This window comes from Dermacentor albipictus, chromosome 5 (genome assembly GCF_038994185.2).
Source record: "Dermacentor albipictus isolate Rhodes 1998 colony chromosome 5, USDA_Dalb.pri_finalv2, whole genome shotgun sequence".
Taxonomy (NCBI): Eukaryota; Metazoa; Arthropoda; class Arachnida; order Ixodida; family Ixodidae; genus Dermacentor; species Dermacentor albipictus.
The window spans coordinates 140,943,964-140,962,243 of NC_091825.1; the positions used below are offsets into that span (position 1 = coordinate 140,943,964).

The window sequence follows — 18,280 nt, forward strand, 5'->3', positions numbered from 1 at the left end:
TAGCAGAAACGGTACAATGGGCTCCATGGGGTTATTTTGAATGTTTACACAAGAATACTAATACTGACAAAAATCCCAATATAAGCAACAATTGGACCATTACGTTTCCAACCTTAAACCTGCAAGCAACAGACATTCTACAGTTTACACAAAATATGCACTTTGTTTATGGGAGTTTTGCAAACACCTCATTCACAAATGACATTTTTTTGCAGTTATGTGCAATCTTTCTATCTTATATGCTTTAGATGCTCCAACAAATTATGTTAACAGAAACAGAATTGTGATAGTGTTTTGTGCTGCAAAGTTAGGGTTGCAAATCGGATGCTTCAATTTTTTAGAAACTTCTTTTTTTTTCTCAATTTCAGTAAAAATAAACTTGTAGGCTTCAACTAAAATACCCCCTCCCAACAGTCTGCAATTTTCCTTTTCTCAATTACAGCTGTAACACAGGGCTTTAGCCAATGCATGTGCATTTTAGCATTAAAGATAAAAGATAAGAAGAGTGGAGCGCTGAACAATGGCACCGGAAGTCGCGTCTTGGAGTGCTGTGATCAAACAAATGATAGGGGGAACTTTTACTGCATTTTGTTGCTGAGCAGTGTTATCAGCTGCCGCAAAGGTTTATGCAGTGCGACAAATTTAACAGTGTTGAACCTCACTATATCGAAGTTGCATCAAACACAAAAATGACTTCGTTATATCCAATATTTATTTCCAAGCATATAACTGTTACACACCAACAATATACCTCCAACCAGTGAACATTTGATTCATGTTTGATTCATTCAAAATTCATGAATATTGTGTGGAAGCAACATTGGAAGTTTGCCTTAAGTGCACACGTTTTGCGAGACGCATATGCACTTTACTAACAATGATTTACCTTTAGACATAGCAGAAAAACAGCAGCAAACTTGTAACAGCTAAGACTGAAAAGCAACACCCTGTCTTTAGACCAGTGACCCTGCTGTTGCTGATTTCGCCTGCTACATGAATTTGTATAAATCAACTTGCTTGAAGCAGGTACCCTCTGGTGTCCTTTCAAAATTAAAAGACTTGCAATGGGTATGGCCAAAGACGGAGAAGGAAAAGAATTTTGCAAACAACATTTATTTTTCGTAGAACTGAACAAAATATTTCTAAAATAACAGAACAAACTTGCCTTTGTAGACATCAAAAAAAAATTGCGACAGTTAGCAAGTAGGCAATTCTGGCATGAAGAATTTTTGGTTTGCTTCATTATACGCATCTGATAATTATTATCCGAGTGAGTTATATTGAGGTCAAACTGTACTATAATACTTCTCCCCCACCAAGTAGTGTCACATAGAAGGAGAATGTTCCAGCTCGAACTGGTTTGAACACTGCACTATGATACATGAACAAGGGCACTGGGGTTTGTGTCTTTATCCCAGCATTCCACTGTAAATTTCTCTATTTTTAAGTTGTAAGACAAATTTTTATCTTTTAGTTTATTCCCACTGCTCTATACTGAGAAACATCCTATTTATGGAGTCCCCATAAGATCAACGTGCTTAACTTTAAAAGAATTACCATCACATTGTGTCATTTACCTGGGATGGAGTGAAACTTTTTCGAGAGGAGAGTCCCCCCGCAAGTCGCCATTCTGGTGATCGTCGGTGCTCTGCAAATGAAATTATGGCAAAGTTTTCCACATTACGCTGCAACCTCAGAGTGTTGTACTTACCGGCATACAGACGCACATTTTCAAAAGTGTAGAAATTCTACAACATGCTTCTTGAACATAAAGAGTTGACACTTGACAAGTATGGGTGCACCTTTATAAAATATTTTAATTTAACACTGCTGTTAGCCTCGCAATGCCAGGCCTAGTACCACCAACATTATTTTAACATCATGACACAGAGCAAGATTCACTAACATTGTGTAGCGATAAGGCTAGGCATAATGATGTTGCTCATGAAAAAAAAAAAAAGATACGGCGCTGCTACTGTTTCTTCGGTCTGCGCCTGCGTGTGGAAACCGCAGCAATCGTAGAACGGAGCAAGCCAGTGTATCGTGCCGTCACGGCACATTCGACTCTTGCGTAATGAAATTGTTTCACAGTAACAAATATTAGTGTAAATTATTTAGGACGCTCTGATGCTCACGAGCATATCGTTGTAGGGCTTTAGAGGGTTCGAACCTTAGTTTAGCAAAAAAAGAAAGAAAGACAAATCGAAAGCATCATGTCAGTACTCCTTTAATTTTAGTACATCACTGCTAGTTGTTTATGCAAGCCAGAAGCTTTCTGCGAACAAGAGAATGAAACATGACATTTACTGCAGTAAACTTAATACAACGGGAAAAATATAAAGTGCTAGAAAAAGTACCTGTACTTTATAGGCGACGGGCGAGTTCTTATTCAATACTTGGCGGTTCTCACCCAAGAAATTGAGTGACCTGTGAACAAGAGAAAAACAAGCCACAGCAAAGAAAAATCAATACTTTTTCCTAAATGGGGAACCAGAAATTTACCTCCTCCTCACTCATTACTATAAATTTGTAAATCTCTTTACAATGGCATATACAACAGCAAAATTGAAAGTGCACTAGTAGCATGCCCAGCAGCTGACTTTGTAAATTAAAATATGCCTATACCTAGTAACATCTAGTAATGTTATGTCACTGGAACACACTTCTAACCCAAAATGCTGCCACGTTACACATCTTAAAGGCCACTTGCAATGAAATTTCACTTTGGCTAAACTGGTGAACAGTATATTCCACTGAAGCAATGTTAATTTGCTTATATAAACAGCCTTTAAATAACACCTGAGCAGATGGACGTGTGAACACGGAGGTTAGCAGATGTGATAAAAATCACAGGTTATGGTCTGCAAGTTCTTCAGTGCGCCATGGGTGCCGCCAAGTCATGAGAGTCATGCCAAGGAGCCACACGGATTCTCAATGCCCTGTCATTGAAAACAAACAGCACAATGGGAACAGAGGACGAAAGAATTGGACAACACAGCACCCTTGCCGTCGAATTACTTCATCCTGTGTTCCCTTTGCAGTGTTCATTTTCAACGAAGTTAACCCACCAACTTGCACTACTCGACATTTCGATTCAGCGTTCTTCATACTTTATCATTTCCGGCCAGCAACACTGGCAGTGAGTTTTTCAGTTTCTGTATAAAAAAAATTTATTATTGCTAGCTTTCCGCGGCACATCCATTTCAGCTTTAAATGTAACATTTTGCACTAAAGTTTTTCTATACACGCATTATGTGAAACTAGGCTCTTACATGATCCAAAACTTCACTGCTGCTAACCTTTAACCATTCTTCTTTCCCACCATCTGCTAAACAATCCTCTTACTGCAAACAATGTGGTCACCATGCACTAGCATTGCAGTCATCTAGCATGCCTATCATGCAATTTCCCAACTTATGTGCTGCAATGAGAAATTCTAGACAGCTTAGAATCTCAGCACTTTCAAGACCAAACATGCAAGAGCACCTTGCAACAATGCACAGTCAAATGCCCCCCCCCCCCATTGCCAATGCCTAGATTGCTGCACAATGCTCAAGTAATCTTTCATTTGTGCAATACCTTTCCTGTGCAATGCAACATTTTCAGTTGAATAGTGGTATCTACTATACACGGGCAGTGCTGCATAGAGCAAATGCAAGCTTTTCGTACCAAGCCTACTACACATACCAGAAGCTAGGTGCAGGACCAAAAATGTAACACAGTTGTCACACACACCAGCCACTTGTTTCATTGGACACAATCCTTAAACTACAAACGCAGTCTGCCTTAGCATGACAGACATACACCTAACCCACTTCAATGTAACAGTAGCTAGTATGAAAGGCAATTTTGATGCTGCTGGGGCTGAATGCACAATATTGTTAAGCTCAGAAATTATCCGTGCGTCTGCAACGACACTTTGCACAGAAAAAGACGTGCTCGGTGCATTTTTGCGTAAATTAAGCAACGTAGTTTATAGTGGGACAAATGCTGGGCTTTTCCTGTTCTTTTTCCCACAAATAAACAAAGCATGCAAGCTTGCACGAAAAAAAAAGAAGAATGTGGCAGTGCAGTTGCCAAGCCCTTCCGACACAAAGCTGACAAACGTTGGACGGCACATCGCTCATGCAAGATGTCAAAAACTCCGCACACTCCGTTAGCACGCGCTTCAGGTGCTGATTCGTCGTCAGAAAATGTCGGTTGCTAAGCGCACAACTGCAGGCCGTCGGCATGTTTCGAAGTGCTATCGCGACACGCACGAATCCCCGACGCGGAACGGAAATCCCAATCAAAACACTCATTCGCGCGCCGCTCCGTTCACCGCCACGGTCCCCACGCAGACGTGCGCCCTACCGCCCACATTATGCGGTCTTGAGTACACAGTCCCTATATTTAGCAGGCTGACGCACTGCAATCTTCACACTCGCATGTGCACACAGTACAAGAGTACGGTACCCAGTTCTAGGCACCGTAACAGGAGGTTAAGTGGCAATCGAAGGAACAGAATGGCAGATGCGCCATGGTTTCACTTACTTGTCCGCCCCTTGCTTACAAAGACACAGTGCGAGAGCGACAATCAAAACCACTGACGTAGGGATGGCGACAAGAGCCCATGCCACGGGAACGAGCTCGACCGAAAGCATCTTTCACACCAGTCCTTCAAAACCTGCGCAGGTTGAACGAAGTAAAAGAAAGTATAAGAGAACTGCTTTCCGAAAGAAAATGAAATCGTTTTACGCAAAGTTTCAGAAGGAGCGATGCCCCGTCGAGTCACAAATTTGGTCGCATAATTGATCCGGTGCACTTTGCGGGTTTGGGAGCGAAAACAAAACGTCTTTGAGTAATATGAACACGCTAACGCTGTGTACTATGTAGCTTGGTTGAAACACTCACCCATAGCGACGGAATGTTACAGTTCGGAAGTGGTTAACATTGTTGACCAGCGGCGTTGGCCAAATCTCAACAGCGAAAAAGTGGGGTAAAGGGGACGACGGCAGCTACGGGAGTGACGCCAGGTGACGATGCTGCGCAAACTCAGAATCATGGATAAATGCAAGCGGTGCTGCCCGCACTGCTTGCAGTGCTTCGCACGTTTAGTAAGGTGAGGTAAAGTCATAAGAACTGCTATTAACACGACAGTGTAAGCCACGTGTTCGCACTATACATTTTATTACTTGAATAAAATGCATTTTCAAAACTTTCTCACGATTTGCTTCAGCGTACCTTACGTATCATTGATCTACACATAACATACAATTACGCCTTTAAATTCAGTGACCAAAATTTCATTGAACAATTATATTTTTTATTTTTTTATTATGACGAATTTACGTGCCCAAACATTTATATAACTTGGCGCAGATGGCTTGGCATAGGTGCGTGCGCTGGGCTATGCTGGGTGCGGGACCGTAAGTTGAACAGTCGGTGATCGGTCAACTCTATGGGTCAACTGCCGATGTGGCAGCGTATGCTTGGAGCGCCAGCCGGCGCTACAAATATTGACAGGAGATAACCACAGCCACTCTTCGCCCGTTACATCTGTCAGCGCTGCATCATGGAGCGATTGTACCACGCTTCGAACAGCATCGTGGAAGACATCCACCAGTGCTTCAAGAGATATGAAGTCGCCGTCGGTGAGGAAGCGCAGCGCATCGAGGGTATCATTCAGGAAAAAATCAACGAGCTCTCCTCGAACTGCGAGCGGCTGGGCATCTTGGCGAACAAGGAACCAATGACACGTCGACAGCATGCAAAGATGAGAGTGGACGAACTCAGGTACGAGCAGAAGCACCTTCAAGCGGCTCTGGGAAACCTGCAGCGCCGTCGGTTCGAGCGCGAAGAGGCCCTTCAGAGTCGAGAAGAGCTGCTTTCTAAGAAGTTTTCCACAAACGACTCACGTGACACGGCGATAAACATCGACGAGTCGTTACAGTTTCATTCCAGGGCGCAATCTGCGAACCGAAACGTGGACGATTTGATTGGTAGCGGCACCAGCATACTTTCCAACCTAAGGGAGCAAAGGACAACGCTTAAGGGTGCTCACCGCAAGATTCTCGACGTGGCCAACACGCTCGGCATGTCCAACACCGTGATGAGGATGATCGAGAGGCGAACTTACCAGGACAAGTTCATTCTTTTCGGGGGAATGTTTGTGACCTGTGTCGTGATGTTCCTCGTGGTGAAGTACCTTACGTGAGAGCCCCACGTGATCTAGGTGCTACTAAAGTTTACCACATTATTACTATGTATAAATAATGACTCTTCGTTTCGTATTAAAATTTTATTGCAAAATGGCGGTGTCAAAGTACTCTGCAACTCTTGAACTGAATAACTGCATGTGCATAGGCATCACTGGTTGAGCTTCTTCTTGAGGTTCTCGGTGACTGCTTCAAGGAAATCCATTGTGTTAAGGTAGTCGCCCTCTTTGACACTGAAAGAAAGTCAAGCAAGGACAAATTATTTCCACGGAAGCATAGTTATACAATTGTGCAAGTCTATGCAACAATTACATGTCGCTGCTTTCAGTGCTTAAATGTGCATTGCCATTGCATGCGAAGTGCTAAGCACAAAGCAAAAGCTTGTGACCTTGTAAATAAAATAGCAATGTTAGGTCCAGTGCTATTCTCACTTTTTTATTCCATGGATGCATCCTGCAAGGTCTTTAGTCATCTTGCCAGACTCTACTGTTTCGACGCAGGCCTTTTCCAATGCATCACAGAACCTGAAATTTAAGAAAATGGTGACAAATATGATGCTGTCCAAGGAGTCGCATGAATTTAAATACTTGCTGAAACTGCCATTGTAGGAATGATAATTCTCTTTTTTTTTTCAAGCCAAATCATTTTGACCTTGGCGGCCCCACCCATATTGCAAGCGTCGGTAAACTGGTGTACTAGAAGCAAAATCTATTGAAGTAATCGGTGTACAAGGCTGGGTACCTACACATTCTAAATATGTTGCACAGTTCATGTTGAAGTACCCCTCACAGCAAAAGCACCACATTGAGATTACGTCACAAGCTACCCCCTCTCTCTCTTTTTACTGAGCGGCGTGCTTGCAGGGGCGGTGTGTTGAGTGTTCTGCATTAGTACTGAAGTCACATGCCATAATCTGTGATGTTGCAGGCAGTGCTTCTTGGGTAGAGGCATTTATTCATGTGACTTTGATTCTCCAGCAGAAAGTGGGGCTCTCAAATGAAAGGCTGTGAGCACTTGAGAAATTTTAACTGTTTTCACACCATGCAGTGGTTCGATACTTTGCAGACACGGTTGTCAGCACGCGATCTACGTGCAGGGCTTGTCTGTTTGCAATGCCCAGGGGTGGGGCTTCTGCGCCAATTGCACCATTTTGATACAAACACAAATATCGCCCAACTGCGCCAAACACCGAAAATTGACCAAAACTGTGCCATGCTGCACCAGAACAGCTATGGCATGTGTGCTCCAGCAGTGGCAGAAAGCGTATTTGTTCTCTGAAAAAGAGTTCAGCCATTCAACTTCCGCACACCGTGTGAAGGCGCCTCCCGCACAGTTTCTCGTAATTTTCGTGCTTATAACACTCGGACTTTCCCACGCTTCCGGCAAGTGGCCGGCGCGGCTGCGGCCGCTCTCAGCTGTTGTCGCTGCTGTCAGAATGACCAGGGCAGCTGTATTCAGAGTTCACTAGAATACGGTTGAGTGGGCCGAGTGGCGGGGTGATCCCTACCCGAGGTACAACACAATGAAAAGTAGGCTGAGGGAACTGCATATAAGATATATATTGGTATTGGGGAGGTGTGTGCTGCAGCGGATTCAGTGGGCAAGCGTCTCTGTCCTCGGGGCCGGCATAACGTAAAACTATTTCAATCTGTTTTTATGCCCATATAAGCGAGGTCCGAGCCGTTTTTACCTATCACGAAGGGCTAATGGCAGATTTGGAATAAAAAGTCAGTTTCATTTGAAAGGTGGAGCGTCAACTGCGATAGCAAATTAGTAGACAGGTATACAACGTAAGGATAGTAGTTTTATCGGTAGTATAAACTTGTAGACATTCACTTACTAATTAAATTAACAATTATTGTGTGTCGTGCACACAAGCAAACATGAACACATCCAGAGCCTCCTCTATCTTTCTGTGCCTGGGAAAAGGAGAGGAGAACAAAGCCAACAGACCATTGTCCCAGGTACGGATTTTCGCTGCCGGAGTAGTACTACCGTCGCTCATGGAAATGCGGGCCGTGGCTGTACTCACAGCATTTGAATGGTTGCATTTTAGAATGTATTCGCAGTGTTTCAAGTACAATCAATACTTTTGTAAACGGGAACCCTGAAGCACTTGTCGCTCTGAGCAACCAGCCCATTTTAGGGGCACGTGTCGTTTGTAGCAATAGCTGTTTGATGTGCTCGCATGCCGTATGCTGCACCGATACAAGAGCGCACGCCAGTTAAAATTCAATGCTTGGAAAATTGTTCTGTCACTATTATGTTTGCTTGTCTGAGAGTCGATTTTTGAAAGCAGCTAATGATGAAAGCTTGGGCACTGAAAGAGCTCTGGTGCGTGCTACCGTCTACTCGTGCGAGCCGGGAGTGCACGCGCTAAATAGCACCTGCTTCCAAATAGTGCACCGCTAAATAGCCGCCTGCTTCCAAAGTGATACGTGATCCCACGTTCCCTTAGTAAAGCTTAAGAATTATATTTGTTGCCACCGAAACAGTGTATTCTGCCGTGCACTTCTTGCAACACTGCCGAATGTGCGTAAACAGATGCTGTTATTCAAGTCTAAAGTCGCAGTGTTGACTCTTAACTTGAGCCAATGTGATACGCATGAAAAATGCTCCCTGCTGTCAGTGCTGTCAAATATGTAATGTGAGGCTAATGTTATCAAAATCAATGCATTGCGAGTCATGGCTTACATTGATTGGGCCATTTTGACAGTGGAAATAAAAGCATTTATTGTGGAGGCAGACTTCCACATGTCATTGAAGCATAAGCCACTCTAACAGTTTCGTGTACTTTCGCGAAAATGGCTTCCTTACGAAATGTTTAACTAGCCGCACCTATCAGTAACATTGAATGCGTAGTTGCATTCATACTATCAAATACTAATGCAAGTTTCGCACCGGCAGCACGGCCGGACAGACTGCATGTGGAATAGGTGTCTGTAAAAGCCAGAGAAAAGCACGACTGCAAACACACATGCAAACACGAATTCGTGAGCGTCATACTGCGCGCGGCCAGTCAGCGCCAGCTTCCTGTATTCTACTCGCACAGCGCCACCATGCGGCAGCTGTGAGTGGCAGTGAAGCGGGCGCGCGACGGTCTGAGGAGAGCATTCTCCCAGGCACTGAAAAAACAGAGGATGCACCGACACATCTCACTCGATGACCGCTGAAACTCACTGTTAAAATGCTGGAGTGAGGAAGCATGGCAGCAGCAGCAAGCAAATTGACCTCCATGCTGCATGGCATCATCGGAAATTAAGAGACGAAAACATTGCATGTGAAGCTATCGGCACTAGAACTCTGTCCCCGTCGCAGATCGCTTCCAAGACAGGCTGCGCAATACTAGCAGCCACCGGAGTAAAACTCCTCCCTTCTCTCCCCTCTGTGCCTTGTGTGCGACGGAAGATGGCGCGCTTCCTCCCCACTTTCCTCTCTAGCACGTGCGATAATAAGCAGTCATCATTGGCTCACTCTCGCAGGGTTTTACTCGCACATTCAGCATACAGAATGCGGCGACGATGTTATCACCCCTGGACTTTATATGGAACATCATGGTGATGATGACAGCAGAAATGCGCCCGGAGTGTCCATATAATCGCTATCGAAATAAAAATCGATTGCAGTAGTCTTAGGTGATACCACCCCAGGGTTGACTGCAGCTCTCTGGGTCTGAGGCGACATATGGTGACCCAGAAATTATGTTACCACATTGAGTGGACCGCATAATTTGAGGACATTTTCCGCGATCAACATAAGCGTTGGCGCTGGGAATACGTAGTTCGATCGTAGTGCCACCGATGTTTTTGCCTTTACAGGAAAACATGTGCCGTGCCACTGCTCGACCCACTCTTCTATATTCTAGTATGCTACAGCTACAAAGTGCGCTTCTACTTCACGCTTCATGTTGATTTATTCTGTGTTTAGTCGTGGTTTCGAGGTGCACTGCCACATTCCATTATTCCAGCAAATTTTAGTATGGCCTGCTCCAAACTGCTGCAAAATGCAATTTTACTTGCTCCAGAAATTGCTCCAACATGACTTTGGGTAGTCCCACCCCTGAATGCCCAAACCTGGCTAGGGGCCCTCTAATTCTCTGTGCTTTGCTCTGCAATACTGGAGATGAATGTTGTTCAAAACTTGGTAGATGGATAGAGGATCGGGCTGCTGTGCTAGACAGCCCTGGTTTGATTCCAATATTGAACAGGCAATTTTGAAGGCAAGGTTTTCTCTGCCAACTTCACAAGGGTTTGGCATATCTGGGAGCTGGCTATCTCGCACCCACCTCCAGAGAAGAAAAAAAAAAGAAACAGGAAAGGTTGCTTAGGTGGCCTGTAGTCCTATGAACATATAAATGGGGTCCAATACCCCTCTATGCTGAGAACACATAGCAATAGTCAGCAACTAAGGATGTAATAAAAAGAAAAAGAGTGTAATTAGCTGTGAACACTCGTAGAGTGCGAAATATTTTGCTACTAGCGTTACCTGCCAAGTATGTTCTAACTTGCACACACACACGCGGTATACCGGGTGTTCTTTCACACCTCGCGCTTATGCCGCACACATAGAGCTTACATGCTTTTAAGGACAAGGACTCCTTTGCCGTCTTCACACAGGTTTGGCATATATGGGATCTGGCTATCTTGTAACCACTTGCCGAAAAAAAGAAGGTTCAACCTAGTGTTGATGCTAAAGAATACAATGTCAGCACAATTGCACATGAAATACAATGCGATTAAGATCCTAAGTTTGTGAATATGGAAGATGAGACAGAATAGAGAAATGCAATCAACATTTAATCATAGAATCATTTGAACAACCGTGTACGTCAAATGTCTTCTTTAGCATCGACACCTGGTTAATCCTTTGTCTTTTATTTTTCTGGATAGGCCAGGAACAAGACGAATCTACTGCAATGCGACTGGTGTGAGGCAAAAAACACTTCATGTTAAAATGCCTACATTGTCCCCTTAATTGTTCCAATCTGTGTTCAATGAGCAATATTGATAGTTCATCTGAATATTTAAATGAGTTTATGGTAACACATGCTCACTTGTGGAGGTCGGTGTTCTTATCCAACTTGGCCCTATGGTCCAAACCACGGGTCCACGCAAATATGCTTGCAATGGGATTTGTGCTAGTCTTATTACCCTGTAAAGAGATCAAATAGATAATGCATCATGTCAGACTCGGTGCATCTGAGTCAAAACACTAATCCAGTGGTTTTCTTATGGCTTGTGGAACTTCTTGAGTATGTGGGTATGTGGACCTCCTTGGATATGAGTAACATGTTAGCTGCAAATGGATTACAATGAAGCTGCTTTTCACAGGTGGTTGAAGAGGCCAGATAGAGCCACAGGCACTAAACGCACAATATGAATCAAGCCATTTTTCTATTCACAGACAATATCTAGTTAGTGACATGTACTGCAGTTATATTCCAATGAATTATGGCAGTCTCTTTTTCAAGCTGTTTGGATGAGAAGCCATAGGCTTTTTCATTGGTAAACTGCAAGAACTTACACGCAGTAGCCTCAGTATACATTGCTGTTTTGCTGCATCAAATTTTTTCTGCTAAGTGATCTCGCAACTGTTTTAAGCATTTATTTTTCTCCAAGCTTGATTGCTTTGATTTTGCTTGCATCACTTACAGAGTGCACACCCTATTTGATGCCTGGTTCACATTCTCAATTGAAAGTCTTAAATCTGTGCACTTCATTACATGCATCTGGGCAGCAAGCTTTCTTTGCATTTGCTGTACTATTGTAACTACCAGTTTCACTTTCCATTCTTCTCTCATGCTTGGTCATTCAGACATGATGGTATTGACAACAGCGTCGTAGCAACGTCCAAGCCAGTGACGAAAAAGAAGAAAAATGAAATGCATGGTTAACTATATAAATTGAGAGTCTGCTTGGGTCCGGTAGTTAAACAGGAACTTGTAGGTTGAAAATGCACGTACAAAAAAAAAAAGAATTCCTATGTTTCGGTATTTGCATCCTCAACCTACAAGAGCACTATATATATATATATATATATATATATATATATATATATATATAGCATTTGTAGGCTTATTGATCAGTTGCCTTCACCTAAAAAGATCACGTACACATGATGGCTGCAACAAAGAAAAGAAGGATGTTCTACATAATTTAAAAGGCGGCAGCGCAAGGAAGATACGGATGGAGACAAGACGTCAAGGACGAACGCTGACAATCTCTCAGTACTCGTCCTTGTCGTCTTGTCTACGTCTGTGCTTTTTGTGCTGCCACCTTTTTAATTATGCACACACATGCCCCATTCACCACATTAAGGATGTTCCACATCTGCTGTCAAGACCGTGAGGTGCGGCACTGGCTAACACGCTCAGGTTTAGTTCTAGTAAACATAATTGCTCCAGAAAGTGGGTGACAAAAGAGCGCCACGGTAACTCAATTGCTAAGAGCATCGCATGCATAATGCAAGGACTTGGGTTCGTGCCCCACCTGTGGCCAGTTGTTTTTCCATCCACATTCCTTTTCATTAATTTATCATTTTTTAAATTCAATTAATGAGTACACATAATTTCCCCTATGCTGTCCTTGGTGTCTTTGTTGGCTCCTTATGATTATATATATGGCCCCTGTCTGCTATGTGTGTAAGGCACAGCAGAAGAAAGTACTTACGTGTAACAGTGCATGAAACAAAAGAAAAAGAGCGAGGGAAAGCGACTGATTATCTGATACCAGCTGAAACTCCCTACTTCAACTCAAGCTTACATCAATGTCAGGCAATGGCCGACCACCAGTTCTGGTCTCCTGAAAATGCGCAGTTTGGATGCCTCGATCGCACAGGCGTAATGATGGCAGTAATGAGCAAGACAGCTTAGGAAACAACACAAGGTGTCCTCCGACGTTACCTTTTTCATTAGAGTTGAGATTCTATGCGTTATTACATGACAGTTCAGCATGCATTGATAAGCTGTTGACAAACCTTTTGATGTTCTCTGTAATGCCTGGTAACTGTCCCATGCGCTGCCTCAGCTTCAACAGTCTTTCCATCAGGACAAACCAAGACACTTGTCATCAGACCGAGTGAACCATAGCCTGTTGAACAAGGACAAGCAGTGACACAGGTGAACTATGTGCAATGCTATAGTGTTTTGTGAGCAATGTAGCAAGGTTTAAAACGAAGTCTTATGAGAGTAACAATGTAGGCACCACAGGAATTTCAAAAGAAGTGCAGCATTTTTGCATGCAGTTTATGTCAACACAAACAAAAATTTGCTCTGTGGTAACCCTTTCTGTAAGGATAATGAGCTCAGCTTTCAATAAAAATTAAAGATGAGCTCAAATAAAAATGAAACATACAAAAGCCTGCTGAAATGTCCATTAGAAGTATCTCATTAGAATATCTCAGTGAACGTTCAAGATCTGTTGCATGTTCTTCCCGTCACCCTGTTAATACAGAAATTTATTTGTTTACAATACTGTGAACCCCAAGGATGGGGGCTCTTGCAGAGTGGTAAAGCAAACAGAAAATACATCACAACATCACTGAAAAAACTAGTGAATATCACTATATGAAATCAACAACTGACAATCCCTCTTTAGGCATGCATGAAAAAGAAGAAAAGATCACAAATACAACAACTGTCACTTCTCAAGCAGAACCTGAAATCTTTCAATGTTGCCTTCCATGACACTAGGCATACGTTAAGCTCATTCTAATTCATTACTGTTAGGGGAAAGCAGGAGTACTCGAAAACACTGTTTCTACTTTGAAATAGAACTAGTGAAAAGGGATGTCGTTGTCTAGTAACATATCCAGAGGAGAACAAAATATGATCTGATGTTCAGCATTTATGTAAATGAATGTCAACAAATTACAACTTGCCAAAAATGCAGTTTCGAAGCAGCTAACAATGCATTTGCTTCTAAGCATCTACGTGTAAAAAAATCTTATTGTAGAATAGTGCTACACAGAACATTTATGCCAGTTCCCCAGAAGTAAACCTTTACGGTTGAAAGGGAAAAAAGCATACTACTGTTAGGCAGATTAGGTGCATATTTTTCTTAATATGTATTCACCTTACACCGATTTGTGTATTAATTATTTACCTATGACAAGAGAGAACAAGCCGTCTTATACTTGCACAGCAAGTCATTTCAGGAAACTAACTCTTTAACTGCCATTCCAGCGTTAGTAGCATGTTGGTCAGCCATTTGTGTACATCCCTTGCTGTGCCCAAGTTAATTCAAGCAAGAATTTCAGCTCACTATCTGCCTTTCCGAGATAATTCATGAAACCTCTATGTGCTGGTCACATCTGCATAAAAGTGGGTATTTGTGGGTACTTGTATTTGTGCAAGTTTTCACATCTTCGAAGTTTAATCTTTTGAGTTTCGAGTTACATGTATGGCGCGAGTCTGAAGTTCCGACATGGCTGATTGGCACATAAAAGCCTGTGCAGTTTTGAGTGATGCATAAATTCAACAAATTTTTGCAAACTTTGATATACAGGAACTTCATTCATAAAATACCCAACAGTAATTTTTTCCTTAGTTATATACTGATCACCGTAATTAGGATCATAATAATTCATTTCTGCTTGACTATTATGATAAAGAAATATTGTAAACTGTTAAGGAATTTATGACGAATAAATATGATTCGAGTCCAAAGTCTGCTAACACATTACTTCAACATAAATTGAACTTGTTTTACATTGGGAAGACTTCTGGCCCCCACTGGGCAGGAATGCCCAAAATGCCCGACACTCAAAGGATTAAAACTTAGAAGATGTGAAGGCTTTAACTACACAGTGTGCCATCTACAGTGCATTTGATTAAGATTCTTTCACTATCAACAGTATCAGCAGCATAAGCAATCTAAGCAGAAACCCTCCTTCACTGCACTGTCCTTCCCTTCATCAATAAGAAGTATACACTAAGTAACCTTGAGCAATGATGTCCGACTGCACATCGCCATCATAGTTCTTGCAGGCCCAGACGAAGCCACCAGAAGACTTTAGCACCTGGGCTACCATGTCGTCAATAAGCCGATGCTCGTACCACATTTTCTTTGCTTCAAACTTTTCCTTGTATTCACTGCAAAGCAAGGCACAGAGAATGTCAATGCAACAGAAACCAATGTCCCCCCTTAACTCATTTATTCGTGCAACAGTGATGCTAGATTAGAATGAAGGGGGAATTGGCGCAAAGCCCTATATTTCATATATAAAATTTAAGTTGGCCAAATCACATCAAGCAGTGCAATGTTTGGTGCAGTACTAAACCTGTGTTCAGACAAGAACAACAACCTAATCATCTGCAGGCCATGCAAACAGCCTCGACATTGTTTTGCACAGAAATTACATACTTAGCAGCCGTTCTGCATGTCAAAAGCGTAATATGCAAGCGATAAAACAACAATTCAAGCATATAGTCCACAGTACATTATACACTGTGGTAAAGCAGACGTAAGTGTAATACCACCCCACCTGAACAAAACGTGAACAGGAACCAGCAACCTGCAATGCTTTTTATGGTTTATTAGTTCCTTGAAATTGCAGTGTGTGGTCATAGGCACTAAATACAAGGAAGGTGCGAGTGAAGTAGACGGTGAGGAAGTGGTGAGGAGAGGAAGTGACCTAACAATTATAACATGCTGGTAGCATAATGAACACATAAAGGACAAATGAATGCAGTGGAGCTACTTTTGAGCACTTGGTAGCTGTCGCAGTAAAGCAAACTGAAGTTTACGGCAAGAATAGCAAAGAGAAATTCATTATTGCAAGGCGTAGATTTTTGCTGCTGTGCATGTGACCACAGACTGACATGCTATTCTGCATAGGGGGAGGGAAGAGAATTAAAAGATTTCGGAGTGAAGAAAACGGAAAAGAATTGAAAATAAAATGCGTGAATAAACCTGATAATGATATTGACAGGACAGAAGATGGTAAAAATTTTTAGCCCTTTCTGTCTCTTGAAATGAACCGTGGTTAAAGCTTTCAGAGAAGGCCGATTTTGGAGAGGTATGTGAATAATGAGCCTACGGCCCACCGCTGTCTTGAAGGGCAGGGCATAGGACCCAAGATGCCACGTAATGTTAGCAGATTGTAACAAATCATGTCCATTTGGCATTCATGGCAAAACTTCTCATCATGGTATATATATGGGACATTCAAGTAATATATGGCCCACTGTCTCCAAACTGCTGCAGCTATCACAGTATGGACTGGCTGTTAGGTTTATGTACCACAGATAACTATTTGCGAATGTTATATTGAGTCGAAGTCAATGGTATATAATATCTCCGACCGACGAGGAAATGACGAAAAATTCCCACCTTTCAAAGATGGTCTGGAAGATGTCCTTGAAGCGGCCATCATATTGCTTAAGGATAGTGTTCTTGGTGCTTAGGTAGAGGGGCCATTCTTTCATAAGAGCATACTCGAAGCAGGAGCGAGCAAAGCCTTCGATAGACTCGTCTGTGTTGTACATGGCCATGGTGACACCACCCGAGTTTTTGAAGTCGAACACAACATGCTTCTGCTTATCGCCCCCTTCAGCAGGCGTGAACACAAGCTCCACTTTTCCCATGTTCGTTACTACCCGGTCCATGGCCTTGTACTGCAAAAAGGAACAGGGAAGTTTCAATAAAGTGGCGGAGGAGAGAGGTAATGTGCATTTGCTTACAGAAAAGTCTGCAATTTAAATTAAATTATGGGGTTTTATTTGCCAAAACCCCAACATGATTATGAAGCACGCCATAGTGGGGAGGTCCAGATTAATTTTTAGCACCTAGGGTTCTTTGTCATTCACCCAATGCACGGTGCCACAGGTGTTCTTGCACGTCGCCTCCATCCAAATGAGGCTGCAGCAGCTGGGATTCGATCCTGCACCCTTGGGCTGTCTAACACAGTACGCTGCTTCACATGTTATACAAATTATGCAAATCCTAGTGCCATCTATTAGCAACCTTGCATGGATATCCATGCTTAAGAAGAGCCGCTGAAGAGCACAAAGCGGCAGCAGCCTGCCCCGTGTTCTAAATGTGGACCTAAATCCCGCTTAATGTGTCGCGTTGAAAAATTAACTTATGGAGGAATGCCTTAGCTGAAACAAGCAAAGGAATGCGTTAAGTGAACTGTCTTATTGCTTATGATATATATGAACATCAGGCAATCTGTTTCAACTGGTATGGAAACTTGCAAACTCCAGCCTTTCAATGCCTGGGAAAGCTATTGTAGACCTTGTGTGGTCCACGAGATGCACATATATTTACCCACCCAAAATCTGCCTTGTACCATAGCAAGCCCCTCATTCCATAGCATTGTCAGCATCATCAGTCTTCAGAACAACTAAGGCTAGAAAAGCATTAGTGGCCACATTTATGCCATTCTGTACAAACCCATGATAGTTGCGTTGCTAGCATATACACCATTCATACAATATACACGAAAGAATTCTGCACATCAAGATATGAAATAAAAAAACAAGTAGTTCTCACTTAGACTAGCTATTTCAAAAGCTTGAGATTGTAAACATTAATTCTCGCCTATCCAGCTGAGATGGAAAAAAAATCTTCATATGCTTAGGCAAACTTTGTTATAAAGAAGTTTAGGTTAACACTAGCTAAAGCTAAAAAAATATATTTCATCATCCCCAATAAATCATTCAGTGCATATGTACAGACAGCGTGTTTGGTTTAGATCATCCTGATGCCTGCCACTTTTCCCACACTTAGTTTAGATACCATGCTGTGAATCAATAGCCAGTATGCATGCTGAGGCGGCACCACGAACTGGACCATGAAGGACCACCAAATTCACGGGAGTGAACTTTGTGCGCGGTAGTGCATGCACTCGAGCGTGGAAACACAAGGTGGCCAGCGTTGCACATTCTTTGAAGAAGACTGAGAAGAGTCGACGTCGGCAGAGCCGGGCACAGGTGAGAAGAGAAGAGGGGATTACACGGTCGGACATCAACAACTGTCGGAGGGACCCGGTCGAGCGCCAATGCCCGAGGGGACATCGAAGCAGCCCGCTTTGCCCTCCAGTCGCCCAACTGTCGCACAAGAGGCTCCAAGAGCCTGCCT

At 42.9% G+C, this 18,280-nt stretch overlaps 3 protein-coding genes across 6 annotated transcripts in view; 1 reads left to right on the plus strand and 2 right to left on the minus strand.

The window, feature by feature from the left end:
- The window catches only part of LOC135908354 (streptococcal hemagglutinin-like), a 43,842-nt gene extending 38,787 nt beyond the window's left edge, over window positions 1-5,055 (minus strand). Inside the window, exons 1-4 of one of the 3 annotated variants that reach the window (XM_065440113.2) lie at window positions 4,894-5,055; window positions 4,534-4,666; window positions 2,358-2,427; window positions 1,578-1,648 (exon numbers count right to left, since the gene is read on the minus strand). In XM_065440113.2, the coding sequence (XP_065296185.1) occupies window positions 1,578-1,648; window positions 2,358-2,427; window positions 4,534-4,643 (251 nt within the window). In that variant the 5' untranslated portion in view covers window positions 4,644-4,666; window positions 4,894-5,055. Of the gene's footprint in view, window positions 1-1,577; window positions 1,649-2,357; window positions 2,428-4,533; window positions 4,667-4,893 lie in introns of those variants that run through there. The other 2 variants (XM_065440114.2, XM_065440115.1) reach the window with 2 other exon arrangements.
- A 288-nt stretch (window positions 5,056-5,343) lies between these two features.
- Window positions 5,344-6,291, plus strand: Membrin (golgi SNAP receptor complex member 2). The gene has a single exon (XM_065440118.2). It carries the CDS (start codon window positions 5,555-5,557, stop codon window positions 6,194-6,196), a length of 642 nt encoding a protein of 213 aa, XP_065296190.1. The 5' UTR covers window positions 5,344-5,554; the 3' UTR covers window positions 6,197-6,291.
- The window catches only part of LOC135908355 (isocitrate dehydrogenase [NADP], mitochondrial-like), a 32,912-nt gene continuing 20,897 nt past the window's right edge, over window positions 6,266-18,280 (minus strand). For both annotated transcript variants that reach the window (XM_065440116.2, XM_065440117.1), the window contains exons 5-10: window positions 16,529-16,812; window positions 15,137-15,288; window positions 13,173-13,285; window positions 11,251-11,348; window positions 6,629-6,721; window positions 6,266-6,430 (exon numbers count right to left, since the gene is read on the minus strand). In XM_065440116.2, the coding sequence (XP_065296188.1) occupies window positions 6,349-6,430; window positions 6,629-6,721; window positions 11,251-11,348; window positions 13,173-13,285; window positions 15,137-15,288; window positions 16,529-16,812 (822 nt within the window). In that variant the 3' untranslated portion in view covers window positions 6,266-6,348. The remainder of the gene's footprint in view (window positions 6,431-6,628; window positions 6,722-11,250; window positions 11,349-13,172; window positions 13,286-15,136; window positions 15,289-16,528; window positions 16,813-18,280) is intronic.